A 19,476-nucleotide genomic window follows, 5' to 3' on the forward strand; every position below is an offset into this window, starting at 1 on the left:
TAAGAAAATATTTCCAACACAGTAATTTCAGGTTGCTGTTGCTGTTTTGTTTTTTTCATTTGTATTCAAATTGAAACATAATGAAAAGTTTGAAAACAAATGTTATTAAAAATTGCCAGCTATGGCAGCCTGCATGGAGCAACCAGCTTTTTCTTTCTTTATTTTAACAGTAAACTTAAAAAGTCCAGTAAAATCAAGACATTTGCCATTTTGTAGGAAACCATGGAAATGGTCTATTGCAAATAGCCTAATCTTTTTTCTCCTTTTTGGATGATTTCTAAACAATTAAAATGTCTAAATCAAAATTAATTCCCTGCTCTCTCACTTACAAGGTTCTCTTTTGAAAAATACTGATGAATTTTCACATTAAAGCATTTATTTTTGTTTGCCGTGCTTGTCTCAAATACTGTACAAAAGTTACTTGCAAATATTGAAACTTTGTTCTTCATTGTCACTTAGAGACTAGCTCTAAATAAAATGGGAAAGATTTTTGTAAACTTTCCACAATGCTCTTATCATCCAATCTAGAATTTAAAAAAATTTTTTTGTGTAGTTTTCTTCCCTTTAGAGATCTATACAAGTCTCCATTTTCTCTCTCCCTTCCCCAAGTTCTCTGTACAAAAATAGTCCCGATCCATCCAGTATGGCGCTAAAAGATAGCCACTGATGACTATAATCAACAGTGGTCATTGATACATGTAGGAATTAAAAAAAAAAAACTACTAAATAATTAAAACTACCAATGATCATAGCTGTCGTTTTAGTAGCCATTTGAAGTTTACAAGGCACTTTTCCAGAATTCTCTTCCAAAGCAAGTAAGAGTTCAGAATGGAACAATGGAAAGTATTCTGGATTTAAAGTCAGATAGACCTGGATTCAAATCCTCCTGTTCCTTACACCCTGTGTTAGCTTGGGTGAGTCCTTCACCTCTCTGGCCTTCTGTTTCTCATCTGTAAAATGAGTGGTAGAAAGGGCAACTAGGTAGCCCAGTGAATAGAATTTCAGGTCTGGAGTTGGGAGGATTTGGGTTCAAATTTGACCCCAGACACTTCCTAATTATGTGATCTTGGGCAAGTCACTTAATACTCATTGCCTAGCACTTGCCACTCTTCTGCTTATACTTAGTATTGATTTTAAGAGAGAAGATAAAGTTTGTTTGTTTCTTTGTTTTTAATGAGCTTTAGGATTATTTGACCTCTAAATTCTCTTGTACTTCTAATTCTATGACTACAGATTTTCTTTAATAAAATTGTACCCTTTGGATGAGGATATAGAGGTTCAGAAAAGTCAAATGATTTAATCATGATCACACAGGTTTTAGATGTTAGTCAAAATTTAAATCCAGGTCTTCTGACTTCAAGTCCAGTGTTCTTACCAGTACATCCTAATGATGATTTTGTAAAGGAAATCATCTTTTTTTTAATGTTTTGAATAACTTGACTTTCCACCTACCAACCCTCCTTTCTAGCCACCAACTTAACTACTGTATAAGTTTATAATCTCCTGTTTTTCTCATCAGCATAAACCTGTGCTGAGAAATAGCCTCTGAGTGATTTGTGGCAGAAGTGTTAATGTTTTAATAACAGGATGTCAATTAAAAAAAGGAATTCAGGACACATTTTTTAATTAATCCAAATTATTAACATTTTCTTTATTACTTTCTCAAGCCTAGACAATCAACAAAGCAGTAAATCAAGTCCCAATCTGTAATATGGTATAAATACTCAGGCTGAAAATATGACAATAAGCTCTCTCAATTCTATATGAGCTGGCTCCAGTACCCTTGTATGTACCCCAGTTTTTTCTCAAAGGAAATAAATAAGCCTCCTCTCTTTTCTTCTCTTTTCTAGGGCATCCAGAGAAGCTAATGAGGAGACCTTACCAAGGAATGCTACACTGTAGGTGCTGAGAAGACTGGGACCAGAGGGGGGAGGGTGGAAATAACTAAATGATTGAATGAAATGGCAGCACCTATTTGAAAGGCATTCAAACCCTCATAGACTCAATTCCACAAAGAACAATGTCCAAAAAAGGACGGAGTAAGGGCGAGAAGCCTGAGGCGCTGATTGTGGCTCTCCAGGCTGCCAATGAAGACCTCAGGACCAAGCTCACTGACATTCAGATAGAACTGCACCAAGAGAAGTCTAAGGTGAGTTGCAAAGATGGTACCTGGGGACCAATGGCCATCTTTCCAGGGGACACTAAAGGCATTAACTCCACATTGACGTCATATTTTTCCCACCCCTTCTTAGAGAGTCATGGCATCAAACATGGCCATGGATCTTTCCCTGATGGAACATCATCAACTAATAATTATGTCACAGTGGAGAGAGCAGTGAACTAGGAATTAGAAGACCTGGGTTTGCTTATGTCACTTACCAATAGTAAGGGCATCAGGAAAAGAGTGCCGACCTTAACTTGTTACATGATCTTAGACAAGTCATTTATCATTTCTAGACGCTGGTTTACAGAGAGATTCTTTAAGAAGCTTAGGTTTAGTTAGGAACATAGACACCATCTATTTCTACCCCTTTATTTATAGATGAGGAAACCGAGGTTCACAGAAATTATGTGACTTGTCTACAGTCACAAAGCTGGTAATTCTGGATTCTATTCCATGCCTTTTGTCACCAAGTCCATTTTCCTTAATGGGATGGCCTGGATGCTTTCTCAGATCTATTTTAAATTGAATAATTTATAAATAACTACTCTTCCTCCTCTTCTTCCTCCTATTTTTCTTTCTCCTCTACAGTTAAGATGATACTCAAGAAGTAAGTTCAAAGACTTCAAACACTACTTAGCTGTGTAGCCTTAGTCAAGTCACTTAACCTCTGTCTGCCTCAGTTTCCTCATCTGTAAAATGGGGGCAGTAATAGCACCTTCCTTTCAGGTTGTTATGAGGATAAAATGAGATATATATAAAGTGTTTTGCAAACCTCTAACTGCTATCGTAAATGCTAACTATTACTACTACTTGAATACACATAGCTCTTTAAGATTTACAAAGTGTTGGGGCAGCTAGGTGGTTCAGTGGATTTAGACCCAGGCCTAAAGACAGGAGGTCCTGGGCTCAAATCTGGCCTCAGATATTTTCTTGCTGTGTGACCCTGGACAAGTCACTTAACCTCCATTACCTTGACCTTACCACTCTCTTGCTTTGCAACTAATACACAGTATTGATTCTAAGACAGAATGTAAGGATTTAAAAAAAAAAAAAGGTTTACAAAATGTTCCCCTCAACCCTATGAGGCAGACAATATCAATATTATCATTTCCATTTTCGATTTGAAGAAATTTAAAGATTCAAAAACCTCAAACTGTAACCTTCCTAGGCCTCTGTTTCCTCATCTATAAAATGAAAAGATTAAAATATATTACCTCTAAGGTTCCTTCCCATGCTAAGCCTGTTGATCCTGTGATGGACAGGTAAAATTACTTCACCAAGGTCACACAAAGAAGAGAGAAGGAGGCACACTATTCCAAATTTACTGATCTTTTTAACTACAGTAAGAAGAACTTGTAGAAAGAAAAAGAGAGAATCTTTTTATTGTAAAAGAAAAAAGAAAAGTCTTTTTATTGTAAAAAACTTTGAAAAATGAAAGTAAACAAAATAAACAACTAAAACCCCAAATAACCACATAACAAATCTATTTACATTTAAAATTTCAAATTAAATTATTATTGATTATTATTAATATAATTAAATATTTATTTAATAAATTACATTTACATTTACATTTTAAAATAAGATGATATAATGCTATTGCATAGTAAAAAGAACAGGGAATTTGGGATATGGAATTAAATATTGTGATCAGATTGATCTATGTGCCCTCTGAGACCCTTTCTAATGCTGAGATTTTATGATACTATGTACTCTGCCACTAATTTGTTATGTGACTTTCTCAGGACTTCTTATTTCCCATTTGAAAAGTTATGGGAATTAGAATGGATGACCTCTAAGCTCTGTCCTGCTCAAAACTACAGGATTTATATTCCAGTAGTTTTATCTTGTCCCTTGGTAAGGGAGCAGTCTAGAAATGGAAGCAACTTTAAAGATCATGTAATTGAATTCTCTCATTTTACAGCCAAGGCAATCGATGCCTAGAGAGGCCATATGACTTGCCTATGGTCACAAAGGGAATAATTGGCAGCTCTGGGATTGAAAGTCTATTTCTAATTCGACTCTTCTAACTCCACGACAGCATGTTATACAGGGCTAGGCCCCTCCTTTTCTTCTCCCTGAAATATGAGACAATCATTCCTGCAGAGTTTTTAGCAAGCCTGCTTCAAAAGAGATTGAAAAATTGAGTTCGTTCCTTCAAATAGGAAAGCTTGTCTTGAACTGGATGAGCAACCCTCTAGCAGACATCCAAATCTCCAACTTCTCAGGATTTTTAGCCTTGCCCTTCCCTAAGAAGTCCTCATCTCTGATCCTCACCATAGCAAGAAGACTGAAAATTATCCTGATTTTCTACCTCCTCTGCCCATCCTCAACCCTTACAGAAAATCTGTAACAATCTCCTCCTTCTGATATCATACAGCACTTTGTTTCCCCCTTCTCCAATGTGCTTATCAAATAGAGTATGGCATTAAGGATATCCTCTTTTGTGAATATAAGATGAGGCTTATCGTCAGAAAAAATTACTTTAAGTCTTGCCTCTGACAAGTAACCTATGGGACCCTGGGTTTGTGTCTTAATCTCTCAACACACCAGGAAAACTCAAAGAATAGTATAGATAAGGAAGTTTCTGCCACAAGAGATCCCTATGCCAAAAACATCACAAATTTAAATGCTCGCACAAAAAGGGAGGAGGGGATGCATTTATTGCATAATATTGTTCCATGAGAATGGAGACTATATAAAAGTTAACTTTATAGACCACTTCCTACCTCCACTCCCCCCTTTTGCACAGTACTCTAGACTTGATACAAGAGGCTTAATAAATGTCAGTTGAATGGATTGTAAAATTTTACTTTAAGGAAATAATTTTTATCCAATCTCAGTAGTAAATAAAGTCTCCAGTGTTCATGAATAATAACAACTACTATTACTACTACTGCCCTTTATGTAGTGCTATAACACTTATAAAATAACTTTTAGACATTATCTTGCATGAATCTCAAAACCTTGGAAAATAGGTATTATAATTAACCTCATTTTATGAATGAGGAAAGTGAGGCTTAGAGCGGTGGTCCAGAGTCACACAGCTAGTATCTAAATGGGCACTAGAAACTGATGAGGTTAGATGAGCTCTAAATCCATTCCAACTCTAAGTTCTATATTGTAAGATGCCTTTCAGAGGCAATTCTAAGATTCCATAGAACATTCCATTTTAAATTCTAAGGTCCCTTCAGCATTGTATATTCCCAGTCAATTCAGTAAACATTTTTAAGTGTCTACTTTGTGCTAGGCAATGTGCTAAATGCTGGGGATGCAATTAAGAACCAGAAAGGGAGCAACTAGGAGGCTCAGTGGATTAAGTGCCAGGCTCAGAGATGAGAGGTCCTGGGTTCAAATGTGACCTCAAACACTTCCCAGCTTTGTGACCCTGGGCAAGTTACTAAACCCCCATTGCCTAGCCCATACCACTCTTCTGCCTTGGAAGCAATACACAGTATTGATTCCAAGATGGAAGGTGAGGGTTAAAAAAATTAAATTAAAAAAAGAAGAAGAAAGAAAGACACTGCTCTCGTGGATCTTACAATTTCAAGGAAAGACAAGACAAAAAAGGAAACAGGAATGTTGAGGGGAGAGATGGGACATTAGGGCAATTTACTGAAACCGGGAAAAGCAGTAGATGCGAAGGGTAATGAGCTGAGGGTCCAGTTTCTGTGCTCTATAAAGAAAAACATTGAGAGGAGTTTGGTATTCTGACCTCCAGCCTTCCAATCAGAGGGGAGAGAGGAGCTAAGAGAGTTGGTATCAATAGATTAACAGCATGAGTAGTAAGTTTAGAAGTATTAAGTTTATCCTGGGCAGGGCATCTTGTTCTAGAGTAGGGCAGCAGATATGAATTGGAATATTTTAAGATGGCTTTCATTACTGACATTCTATGATAATTACTGGTCACACTGAGGGACCCGATTTAACTTTGGGAAAGGCAAAGGGAAAGGAATAAGCCAACATCTAACTAACGTTCTCTTTCTTTAAGATTTGTAGCCATTGCATTTGAGTTCATTAATAGAATAAATATTTTCAAAAAGCAAAGTGTCTAAAGCACACATTCATCATTCTGAAGTCTTGAATAAAAGGTTGATCTTAAGCTTGGCAAAGGCTAAATGTTTCAGCTGTCTCTTGCCATTAGTTTTTAAGCAAACTAGATGAGATTAGCTTCCCTTTGCAAGAAAGAAGAGAGTGATGGCAGGAATTTTGAATGAGCAGATTTGCCTTCTTTTCCACTTCCTTCTCTCCTAACTTCTTCCACACTGAGTGTCTAGGTAAATAAAGAGTCCTAATAGAGTAGATATATATAGTGTCCCACCAATATGGAAGCAACCCTCCCAAGGACTTTGGAAAAATTGAAAGGACCTATGTAATCAAATAGTTTCATTATAAATAACTAAAGTTATAATTTCAAAAGACCAGGCCTCGAAAGGCAGAATATGTACTATGCCAATAAATTAGTTGAGGCTCCATAATTCTCTCTTAGACACTAGAGATAAGGAGAATAAATGAAATGAATAATAAAAATGCTTTAGGAGCTTGGAGAAAATGCCATAATACCACTTCAAAGGATTAAAAAATTCTTTCATGCTTCTCCAATCCTCTACAAACTAAGTACTCCCTTTACATCAGTTCTTATATGACATGACTTCTAAGCATCTCACCATCCTGGACATTCCTCAACTTTTTGATGTCTTTCCTAACTTGTGGTATTCAAATCTAAGCATAATATTCCATATACCAAGCCTGAGATTTCATTAGTTTAGGGGCTACCTAATGGTACATTAATGATACTGACCTAAAACTTCTAGACATTTTCCATATGGAATACTGTTTGACTATTCTATACATGTCTTATATTTCTGCAGTCAATTTGTTTGAACTCAAATATTGAATTTGACCATCATCTGTTGTATGTTTTATCTCAGATTTGGCTCATTTTTCTAGTCCATGTAGATCTTTTTGGTTCCTGACTTTGATCCAGTGTTTTGGCAATATCTTCCAGTTCCAGTGAAATCTTCAAAATTGAAGAACACTAAGTTATGCTTTCATTTATATCATTATACAATTCAGTGATTCTTCTTCCATTAATTGTCTGTCTCACACTTTTACCATCCTACTTCCTAATTTACGTTAAGATTCCCTTCTGCCTCTTCATATTGCTTTTTATTTGTTTTCCTTTTAAACTACTTCTTTCAAGTAATTCTTCATTCCCCCTGATAACCTCAGTAAATATAAGGTCAAGCCTTTAAATTCTTGATCCATAAATAACCAGTATTTGGATCCAGTCATTCAATAAATTTCAAACCCATCTCTCTTTAATCTCACTGTCCCACATCTCTCAATCTTGTCAATCACCATATCAAGAGCATCTTTGGAAAATATCTTGATGAAAGCTAGGCATACTATATCTATGACATTTCACTCATATACCAGGCTTGGTTTTGTTAAAAAGGGAATTAATTTTGTCTGGAATGACTTGTCTTGATAATATCTGTTGGATTTTAGTGAGTATTTCCTTCTAAAAATATTCACAAATCAACCCTTCCTAACGTGTTCTATTGTTTTGCCAGAAATAAGAGTCAAACTAACTGTTCTTTAATTTGTAGGTTTCACCCTCCAATTTTTTTTAAATTGAGACAAACGACCATCTTCAGTTCTTGTTTTCCGTGGACTTTCAAAGATAGATGATAGAGCCAAAATGGGTCCACCAGTTTTTTGACACCCAGGGATATAGTTTGTCTGGGGTTGGTAACCTGAATTTATTGAGAACAGATAAGCACTGCCCTACTATTCTTTCCAATAATTTGGGCCTACTATTTTTTTCTTCTCCACTTGACCCAAAGAACATTCTTTTGGGGTTTAAAATATAGAAGTAGTAAAAGAAGAGTTAAATAATTCTGCTCTCTCTTGGTCATCTCTTCTACCCAAGGCTGTAGACAAATCACATTTCTTATCTTCCTCATGTCCCTAATGCAGCTCTTTTAAAATTCTTTTGTATTGTCCTTAACATTTATCACCAAATGTAGTGAAATGAAAAAACAGACTTCCTTGGCATGGATGAAAGTAAGGAAAGGAAAGAAGAAAAGAAAGAAGGAAGGAAGCCAGGAATGGAGGGAGGGAGGAAAAGAAAAATATTTTATTTTAGAGTTTAGTGTGTGCCAAGGATTATTCTAAGCACTGGGGATGCAAAAAGAAAAAAATAACAGCAGCATAGTCTTTTCTGTCCAGATGTTTTCACTATAACTTAGGGAGACTATATATCAAAGAACATCCAGCTGTAGGGTCTGTACAAAAGCCTGGATGTTCTAAGAGTTTAGTGGCAAGTTATAAGAGCCCCAGGTTGCATCAGTACGTCAGATGGCAGGGTATAAATTCAGGGCAAATGGTAAAGCCTACAGACTGAAGAAAAGAAGGAAACAGTGGAAGGGCAATTGGTAAGACCTAATGGCTTTCTATCTCAGTTGAAGAAACTGGCGATTCCTATGTCATCCAAGACATGCGAGTAACCAATTAGCCCATATAAGTTCTGAGCAATGCGGGAATGCAAAGGAGGGCAAGGCAGGGGAAACCAAAGGGGAAAAATGTCTAGTTTCCAAACCCCATCCTGAGTGGATTCTTTTTTAAAAAAATTTTAGTCAATTTAGAACATTATTCCTTGGTTACAAGAATTATTTTCTTTCCCTCCCTTCCCTCCCCCAACTTCCTGTAGCTGATGCGCAATTCCACTGGGTATTATAGGTATCCTTGATCAGAACCTATTTCCATGTTGTTGATGTTTGCACTAGGATGTTCATTTAGAGTCTATATCCCCATCATATCCCCTCGACCCATGTATTCAAGCAATTGTTTTTCTTCTGTATTTCTACTCCCACAGTTTTTCCTCTGAATGTGGATAGTGTTCTTTCTCATAGATCCATGTGGGTTGTTCAGGATTACTGCATTGCCACTAATGGGCAAGTCTGTTACATTTGATTGTACCACATCAGTCTCTGTGTACAATGTTCTGCTGGTTCTGCTCCTTTCACTCTGCCTCAATTCCTGTAGGTCATTCCAGTTCACATGGAATTCCTACCTGGTCAAAGTGAATAACCCTTGTGATGACTTGCTGGAGTCTTTTTGCTAGTATCCTATTTAAGATTTTTGCATCTATGTTCATTAAGGAGATTGGTTTGTAGTTTTCTTTCTCTGTTTTTGACCTGCCTGGCTTTGTTCTTTGAATGTTTGATAGAATTCATTTGTGAATCCATCTGGTCCTGGGGATTTTTTCTTAGGGAGTTCTTTGATGACTTGTTTGATTTCTTTTTCTGATATGGGGTTATTTAGGTATTCTATTTCTTCCACTGTTAGTCTAGGCAATTTATATTTTTGTAAATATTCATCCATATCACCTAGATTGCCACATTTATTGCCATATTTTTGGGCATAATAATTTTTAATGATTGCCTTAATTTCCTCTTCATTAGAGGTGAGGTCTCCCTTTTCATCTTGGATACTGTCAATTTGGTTTTCTTCTTATATTGACCAGTACTTTGTCTATTTTATTTGTTTTTTCAAAGTACAAGCTTCTAGTCTTATTTATTAAATCAATAGTTCTTTTTTCAATTTTATTAATTTCTCCTTTGATTTTTAGGATCTCTAATTTAGTCTTCATCTGAGGATTTTTAATTTGTTCACTTTCTAGTTTTTTAATTTGCATGCCCAATTTATTGACCTCTGTCCTCCCTAATTTGTTAATTAGGATATAAATTTTCCCCTGAATAGTGCTTTGGCTGCATCCCATATATTTTGAAAGGATGTCTCATCATTGTCATTTTCTTCAATGAAATCATTGTTTCTATGATGTGTTCTTTAACTAACCAATTTTAGAGAATCTTATTGTTTAATTTCCAATTAATTTTTTATTTGCCTCTCCATGTACCCTTAGTAATTATTATTTTCATTGCATTTTGGTCTGAGAAGGTTGCATTTATTATTTCTGCTCTTTTGTACTTGTTTGCAATGTTTTTATGTCCTAGTACATGGTCAATCTTTGTGAATGTACCATGTGCTGCTGAAAAGAAGGTGTATTCCTTTTTTGTCCCTATTTATTTTTCTCCACATTTCAACTAACTCTAATTTTCTAAAGATTTCATTCCCTTCTCTTACCTCTTTCTTATTCATTTTTCGATTGATTTATCTAGTTCCAATAGAGGATGGTTCAGGACTCCCACTGGTATAGTTTTTTTCTATCTATTTCATCCTTGAGCTCCACTAGTTTCTCCATTATAAATTTGGATGCTATGCCATTTGGTGCATACATGTTGAGTACTGATATTGCTTCATTGTCTATACTGCCTTTTATCAAGATGTAATTACATTACCTATCTCTTTTGACTAGATCTGTTTTTACTTTGGCTTTGTCAGATATCATGATTGCTACTCCTGCCTTCTTTTTCACAATTGATGCCCAAAGATTTGGCTCCATGCTCTTCCTTTTACGCTATGTGTGTCTACCTTCCTCATGTGTGTTTTTTGTAGACAGCATATGGTAGAGTTTTGGTTTCTAATCCACTCTGCTATTTGCTTGTGCTTTATGGGTGAGTTCATTCCATTCACATTCAGAGTTATGATTACGAGCTGTGTATTTCCCAGCATTTTAATTTCCACTCCTAGTCCTGCCCTTTCTTCTTTCACTATTTCCTTCTACACCAGTGTTTTGTTTTTAATCTGTCCCCCTAATTCCCACCCTATTTTACTTCCCTTTCTACCCCCCTCCCTTCTTATCCCTCTCTTATTTTCTTTACAGTCTTTTTAAGCTACCCCCCACCCTCTCCCTCCCTTGTATTGCTTCCCTCCCCACCAGTCTGTTTGTTACCCTTCTACTTCCCTATAGGGCAAAATTAATTATCTGCCCCAATGTATTTGATTGTTCTTCCTTCTTTGAGTCAATTTCAATGCACATAAGAGTTGAGTATTTCCTATCTTCAACCTCTTTACCCTTCCAGTGTATTGATATTCTCCCCCCCCAACATGTGCTTCTTTGTGACATATAAATTTACCCCATTTTGTTCCTTTTTCCATTTCTCTTATTACCAACCTATTTTAACTCTAGTTGTATATATATAATATGTATATATTATATATATACATGCACATATTATATATGTGTGTATATATATATATATATACACTCACATTTATATATTTATGCATCTGAGTGGATTCTTAATAGTATAAAATCAGTGGAAGGGCTAAAGGAAGAAGTTAGTGAAGAAAAAAGATGAGTTTAAATCTAACCTCATGCACTATAAGTATTAGTTTCCTCATCTATAAAATAAGAATTATAATAGAGCCAATATAATGGGTTGGTATAAGGATCCAATAAGATATAAAAAGAAGTAGCACACATTAAAATGTTCCATGAATGTTCTTCTCCTAATTCTTTATTTTCCTTTTCTGTTCTAGGTGGCAAAGCTCGAAAGAGAGAAAACCCAAGAAACAAAACGGATCCGTGAACTGGAGCAGCGCAAACATACAGTCCTGGTCACAGAGCTCAAGGCCAAACTCCATGAGGAAAAAATGAAGGAACTGCAGGCTGTCCGAGAGAATCTGATCAAGCAGCATGAGCAGGAGATGGCACGGACGGTCAAAGTGCGTGATGGGGAGATCCAGAGGCTCAAGTCAGCTCTGTTTGCCCTCCGGGATGGAAGCAGTGACAAAGTAAGGACAGCGTTGACCATTGAGGCCCGTGAGGAGGCCCGGAAACTCTTTGATTCAGAACGTCTCAAGCTTCTACAGGAGATCACTGACCTCAAGTCAGCCAAAAAACAGGTGGATGAGGCACTGAACAATATGATCCAGGCTGACAAAATCAAAGCTGGGGACTTACGGAGTGAGCACCAGTCCCACCAGGAAGCCATCTCCAAGATCAAATGGGAATGTGAGAGAGACATCCGGAGGCTGGTTAGTAGAACTACTTGGCAGGGATTGATGGAATGTGATTTCACATACTTCCATTGTTGCTGAGATTGCTTTATTACCATAACAGCTTGATCTTTGGAAAATATATCTCCCTATCATTGTCCCTATTGCCTGATGAACTGATACCCTTCCCTGAAAACTCAAGGGAATTGTATTCAGCATAACACACACACACACATACACACGCAGAGAATTGAGCCTGGGGAATTAAAATCCTTTGACTTCACCTTTCCATCCTGGAAATTGTGCTCTTTTAATGCTTAATTATATTAAAAGCTCACATTTCTATGGTGCTTAAAGGTTTACAAAGGATGAAAAATACCTAAGGGTTTAAAAGCTTACAGTTATCCTAAATAATAATAGAAAATATAGCCATAATGGAAGAAAAAATATAACATCAGCTGTGACAGAGGCTGGCACTAGGAAAACATGCCAGGCCGAAGAGTATGTGAAATTGAGCACCTCACTGCTCTCTCTGCCAGAGTCTTCTCCTCCTTCCGATTTCATTCTTGGGACCCCTCCCCCATCGAGGTGCCCAATTTCACATACTCTTCAGCCTGGCATTTTTTTCTAGTGCCAGCCTCTGTCACACAGCTTAGAAGGAAAAAGACCTGGGTTCAAACTTTGTCTCCTTTATTAATTTAGCATATGACCTTAGTCAACTCTCTTTCATTCTAAGTCTCAGATTCCAACTTAATCAAAATGAGGTAGAAGATACAATGGCAGAAGAAATAGGCTCTGCAATCAGAAGACATAAGGTCATATCTTGCCTCTGACAATGATTACTCCTTACAAGTCGCTTAACCTCCATGTGTGTAAATTTCTTCATCCATAAAATGAGGGAGTTGTACTAAAAGGGCCCTTTCTGAAGTTCTAGATCTATGATCCCTACAGTCCTATGAATTTATGATCCTATGACCCCATGAATGCCTAAAGGTTTTTTTATTATATGCATTCCTCTCCCTTGTGAAATATCCAGTACGGGAATTATTATCTTCATTTTGCAGATAAGAAAATCAAGGTATTGAGAAGTGAGTTTAACTTGCTCAAAGTAATACCCAGTTAGTAAGTGACTGGGCTAAAATTCTAACTCAGGGTCCCCTGACTATCTATACCATGGTGCTTCTCATCAAGCACTTTTATATAAGTATTTATAAATGGATTCCTTTTGACCCAGATGTCAATAAGCAGTTACGTAAATAGAGATAACCAAGAGCACTGAATTCGTTCTCAGGAGATGTGAGTTTGAATCTCTCTTAACATTTATATACCAGTCATTCCTCTTCCCTGGGCCTCAGTTTCTTCATTTGCAAAATTGGTACAATGTTCCTTTGTTAGTTATAAACAGAGGATACTAATATTTTTTGTACCTAACTTACAGGATTGCTGCAAAAGCATAGAGTGTTTTACTTATCTTAAAGCACTTTAGAAATGGGAGCTATTTAATTATAGCCACTTTTTTTCAAATCATTTTGTTTTTGTGAGTTATTAGAGTTGGATTATTTTTTAAGAGTCACCCTTGTGATTTTCAAAATGCCTCTGGGAATATCTTAAGTAGATTTTCCTGGTCAGCTGTCCAAGGACTCACACTTAAAAGCAGAATCCAAAAATACATGTGATCAAATCATTTAAAAATAGAAACTGCCTTTCCCAAAGAAGGTTTCTAAGATGGGGACCATAATGAAAGTGAAACAATCCTTAATAGCCACTTATTTAATAGTGTGTTTTCTAGTCTTATATATTCTCCTAAAGAGATTCTCCTTCTTGATGATATGATTCTCCAAGAAAGAGACATGTGGTTCTCTTACCCTTATTTTATAATCTAGCTATTGTAAGCAAGATCTAACAAAAGCACCCTATGGTGACTTTGAACAACAAAGTCAAGGAAAAGAAGCCCTTTAAGCACCTAATACCAGAGTAGTTAGTGTGTGAAACTCCAAATTAGAGTAAAATTTTAAAAGTCCTCTGTCATTAAAATGAACCTCGTCTTCCCAATATGTTGGTTTCTTTGGAAAATCTATTTCCTAGATGACTTAAAGATTTTAAATGAGTAATTTCAAAGATCTGCTCTTGACAGTAATTAGGTGCTTTGTTTGCCTTAAATTTTAAATCTGTAAAGACACTATTGTGAGTTTCCTTTCTTGATGTCTTGAAACGTTAAGACCATTTCAGTGGAATGCTAGCTGTGGCAGGCCCTCCAAGACTGTTTGCCAGGAGAGTTCAGTGATAAATCATGTGTCTTTCATCTGACGATTTAATGTAGCTAAGGGCAGAAGGGTTCACTCCAGAAGTGAGAACCCTTAGGAGTGACTTTCCCCCTCACAGCCACTCATGGAGGGGATAGAACCTGTGTGGATCTCAGGAAACACTCAGCCAATTGAAACATTGGATCTAAGAAGTCATCAAATGAGTATAATCATCATGGCACCAGTCTGGTTTTTTTTTTACCCCAATATGCACAGCCCTACTGTGTTCTGAAATGAATCATAATTTTTGAAAATTGTTTTTGTTCCACTTGTTTTGCGTTTTTTGAGATAGAGGAAAGAACACTAGATTTGGAGATGGAAGCCTTGGACCGCATTTTAGCTCTGCTATTTAATGCCAATGTTACCTTGGGCAACTTCCTTCCCATCTCTTGAGTACCAATATCTTAATTTGAAAAAAAAATAGGGAATTAAACCAAATGACCTCTGAGACTAAATAACCTCTGAGGTCCCTTCTAGCTTAACAACTATGACTCTTTTTTTCTCACTATTCCATTCATGATTCTGTTTAATACAATTACTAACATCTCCCAAAACTCAAAGGCATGCAGATTAACATGGGCTCTGTCATGCTCTTGGTCATTGGCTAATAGAAAGGAGTAGGAGACCATGAACTATTTAAATATCAGATAAATGGAAGGAGGAGGGAAGTCACTTTCAATGGTTTGCTATTCAGGTCTTTCTCAAGGTGAAATCCACAAGTGCCTGCCATTGATTTGCCATATAAAGCATTTATTTTTGCTGACTTCTTTCCATTGGTATATGACACCAATGGACCTTCTAGCTTCCTTTTATAATGAGAATTGTTCCCTTATTAGAACTTTTAAAAAAATAAAAGCAGAGGGGTTTCTTTCATTATCCCTATAGATAAGCCTAGTCATAGTTTGTATTTGTCCATCTCAGTCTTCCCATTCTGTGATTTATAATCCCACAATCAAGGTGTTCCCTTCTTTATTCCCCTGTCACACATGACCTCACATTTGGAGCCAAGAGAGATCTTACTAGTCATTGAGTTCTAGATCTAGAATTGTAACCTTAGAGTACACCTAGTCCAACCCCTAAAATTACTTTTACACTTGTATAAATGACAGATCAGACCTTAAAGTATTCTTAATATCATCATGATCATATTCTAGGTGGTATAATTGATAGAACACCAGACCTGGAGTCAGGAAAATTTGAGTTCAAATCTAGCCCTAGACACTTCCTAGTAGTGTGACCCTGGGCAAGTCATTTAGTTTCTGTTTGCCTTAGTTTTCTCATATGTAAAATGCTGATGATAATATCATCTAGTTAGAGTTGTTGTGAGGATCAAATAATATAATGATTGTAAAGCCCTTGGCACAGTGCCTGGTACATAGGTGCTATATAAAATGTTAGCTACTGTTATAATTGTCATCATTATTATCATCATCATCAATAAATGACAATAAAAATAAATTCTCTGTAGTAGTCAAAAGTTGAAAGCCACCAATGTTGCAGTTTAGGATTTTTTTTTTTATTTCAGAGGACCTAAAAGTGCCTATTTTAAAAGAATGCAGATTTTCATTTTTAAAAAATTCTTAGAGTTTTGAATCAAAGATTGCTCAAGCTGGAAATAACTTTGAGGGGTATACTCTGTTCTCATTTTATAGTGGAGGAAATCTGAGACCCAGAGAAGAATTTTTGATCACAAGTTCATAATTCCAGAGCTGGAGAGAACCTTATGGATCATCTGGTTCCAAACCCCTGAAACTGAGGAGTAGAGAGATTATATTATTTGTTCAAAGTCCCATAAGCAGTAAACATGAGAGGTAGGATTTCAACCCAGGTTGTCTGATCCAAGAACTAGTCCTCTCTGCCATAACAGTAAGAGTGACTGGCTTACCCTCACATAGCTAGTAAAAGGGAGAGTTGAGTAGCCTGGCCCTCCTGACCTCAAGGCCATAACCATTGTCATTACCCTACATCTGCTTTGCAAAGCTCTTTATCACAGGAGTTGGGGGGAGGCAAAGAACATGTTGTTTCCACTCTAATTATCCTCTGAAAACTGGCTCTGGGATTGTCTTTCAATGGGCAATAACAAAATACTTGCTGTCTTTTTAAAAAAATACAGCAGAGATGTTTTACCTGAATATTCACTGTGTATGTTATACCAATATGTAGTTAAATATAAAGTAACGAGGGCTTTGGAAAACTGTCAATGAAATGACAAGTCACCAATCTGCCAAATGAATGGGTTCTTCAAATGAGTGCAAGATTGGATTTTTTTTGGTTTCTAGTGTCCATGTAGCACCTGAGAGTTAGGGATATGTTGAAGAAGATGTTGTTGTTCAGTCGTGTCTGACTCTTTGTGATCTCATTTGGAGTTTTCTTGGCAAAAAACCAAACTAGTCTGCCATTTCCTTCTCCAGCTCATTTTACGGATGAGGAAAATGAGATAAACAGAGTTAAGTGACTTGCCCAGGGTCACACAGCTAGTAAGTGTCTAAGGTCAAACTGAAATCTACTTTACTCCAGTCCTGACTATATCCTCTAAGCCTGCAGAATTGAATATATCTTCTTTTAAAGTCAGTGGGACATTATTTAATGTACCAATCAGGCACCAATTCTTGCCTTGGAATTACTATGTAGTATTAATTCTAATACAGAAGTTATGGGTATATGAGCTTTTTGAAAGTAAGGACTTTTTTAAAAGTCAGACTTCCTAGGTATTTGGTAAATAGTGGTTAAATTGAATGGAAGGATACCAAGGTAAAGCCCTGTAGGCACAGAAGGATTTTAATAGGCACACTTATGGAAGGAGTGTCTTCTAGGTCTCTGTAAATAAATGGAGGCAGGAGAAGTCCAAGTGGGACAGAGAATGAAGAGTCTCAAATTTGGCTAGAATGGAGAATCTGTGAAACTGGAACATAACGATGTCCTTTCCGGTTCTGATTCTGTAATCCAGTAGAGGAGCTTTAAGTCTAATGGTTGGCGCTGATATGGCGCTATGAAGTTTACAAAGTGCATTATGTAGTTACAAATGAATTTGCTTTGATCTTCACAAATACCTAGGGTTAATAGGGCCAACATTATTGCCCGGTATTGTAGAGGAGAGATAGCGTAGTAGAGTGGGTAGCGACCTGGCCTTTGAGTCAGAAAGACCTATTCTGAAGGGCAAAAGGAAGCCATGGGAGGCTTCTGAGCAGGAGAGAGACATGGTCAGAGCTGTGCATCAGGAAGATTCTTTTGGCAGCTCTCTGAAAGAGGGATTGAAGGAAGTCAAGGATGCAGGTCAATAGGCTATTTATAATGATCTCCATGAGAGGTAATGAGGGCTTGAAATAGTGTGACAGCAGCAGAGTTAGAGGACAGATAAAAGTGACTTGGACACAGCCAGTGACTCACAGATATTCACCAATATGCAAAAGGTATAATGACATTAGTATGCCTCCTCTCTAGAAAAGAATGGAATCCAGTGAATTTTATGTTATGAAAATCAGCAATGTGATGTAATAAGAAGAGTCCTGGGTTTAATTCAAAACAGTCATGATTTGAGTGAGAGCTTGGATACTTTCCAGATGAACTGAGGCAAATTATTTCAGGCTTTGGGGGACTCAGTTTCCCCACAGCTCTCAAAGCATTTCAAGGTATAGGGGGCCTCTCACACACAAATAGTCCTCTGATAGCCCAGTCTAGAACAATGAGAAAAGCACAGAAGTTGTAATAAGAGCGGTTATGTTCAAGTCTTGCCATGGGCACTTACTACCTATGTCCCCTTGCAAGTCATGTAAATGTTGTGGACTTCAATGAGTTTATTTGTAAAATAAGGCCTTGGATCTACATGGCCTCTAGGGCTCCTTCTATCTCGAAGTATATGCTCCTAAACTGCTACATAGATCACTGAATCACATCATCTGGGAACATCCTTGCTGCTTATAACCACTAACTTCTCCCCCTGAATTTGTGATATTATCACTGAGCTTTGGTTCTTCTGGGACATGGATGAGGAAAACAGATCATATGTCAGGACTTCTCTAAATTCTTAGGACTATGAGACCCAGAGTCATTCATATCAAGCCACCTCAACTTAAGAATGTGCTTGTAATTAATCTCTACTTTCTTCAGCTCTAATAACAATGACCAACATTTCTATAGTGCTTTACATTTTATAATACACTTTTCTTAAAATAGGCAGCTAGATGGATAGAGTGCTGGCCCTGGTGTTGAGAAGACTCATCTTTTGAGTGCAATTATAGCCCCAGACACTTACTAGCTGTGTGGTTCTGGGCAAATCACTTAACCCTGTTTGCCTCAATTTTTCTAACTGTAAAAGAAGCTGGAGAAGGCAATTACAAACCATTCCAGTATCTTTGCCAAGAAAACTCCAAATGGTGTCTTGGACATGGACATGGACATGGACAGTAGGACATGACTGAAAAAACCCAACTGAACTGACTTTCATCCTGGGGTGTTGAAAATATAAAAAAATCTTTTTTTAAAAAATCTGAATCTATGAGTTCACCAGTGAAGAGAATTCCTGGTGTGGAAATACTTTCTACCAATGTAGATCTACCATTGCTTTCTAATTTAAGCAATGGACCCTGAGAAAAGTGATGTGTTCAGAGTTATACACCCAGTGTGTCTTAGAGTTTGAATATGAACCCAACCAAGCGTTTCTTAAGACAGGCTCTCTAACCACAATGCTGATACTCAAACTAATAATTACCATTTCTATTTGACCAGTCAGAAAAATGAGATTTAAAGTGATGAGATGATTTGGCCATGATCACATAGGAAGGAAGGGAAAGAAATGCTTATTAAGTATCTGTTATTTACTAGGCACTGTGTTCAGCACTTTACACATTTGATTTTTCCTTTCACCCTCAAAACAACCTTAGGAGGTAAGTACTATTATTATGCCCATTTTGTAGTTTAAGGAAACTGAAGTAAACAGTAGTTAAATGACTTGCTCATGGTCACACAGCTAATAAGGCAGACCTGAAGGCAGATTTTTTTTTCAAGTTTTCCTGATTCCAATCCCAACCTTTTATCCACCATGCCTGATAACCAATAAGTGTCAAAGGCAGTCTACAAACTATGTTTTACTGTTAAGACCAA

The 19,476-nt window shown here is 36.9% G+C and overlaps 1 protein-coding gene across 3 annotated transcripts in view; it reads left to right on the forward strand.

Moving 5' to 3' along the window:
- The window catches only part of JAKMIP2 (janus kinase and microtubule interacting protein 2), a 225,893-nt gene that overhangs the window by 128,540 nt on the left and 77,877 nt on the right, over positions 1-19,476 (forward strand). For all 3 annotated transcript variants that reach the window (XM_001380683.5, XM_007474041.3, XM_056811596.1), the window contains exons 2-3: positions 1,851-2,149; positions 11,615-12,112. In XM_001380683.5, coding sequence (XP_001380720.2) covers positions 2,021-2,149; positions 11,615-12,112 — 627 coding nt within the window. In that variant the 5' untranslated portion in view covers positions 1,851-2,020. The remainder of the gene's footprint in view (positions 1-1,850; positions 2,150-11,614; positions 12,113-19,476) is intronic.

Source organism: Monodelphis domestica, chromosome 1 (genome assembly GCF_027887165.1).
Source record: "Monodelphis domestica isolate mMonDom1 chromosome 1, mMonDom1.pri, whole genome shotgun sequence".
Taxonomy (NCBI): Eukaryota; Metazoa; Chordata; class Mammalia; order Didelphimorphia; family Didelphidae; genus Monodelphis; species Monodelphis domestica.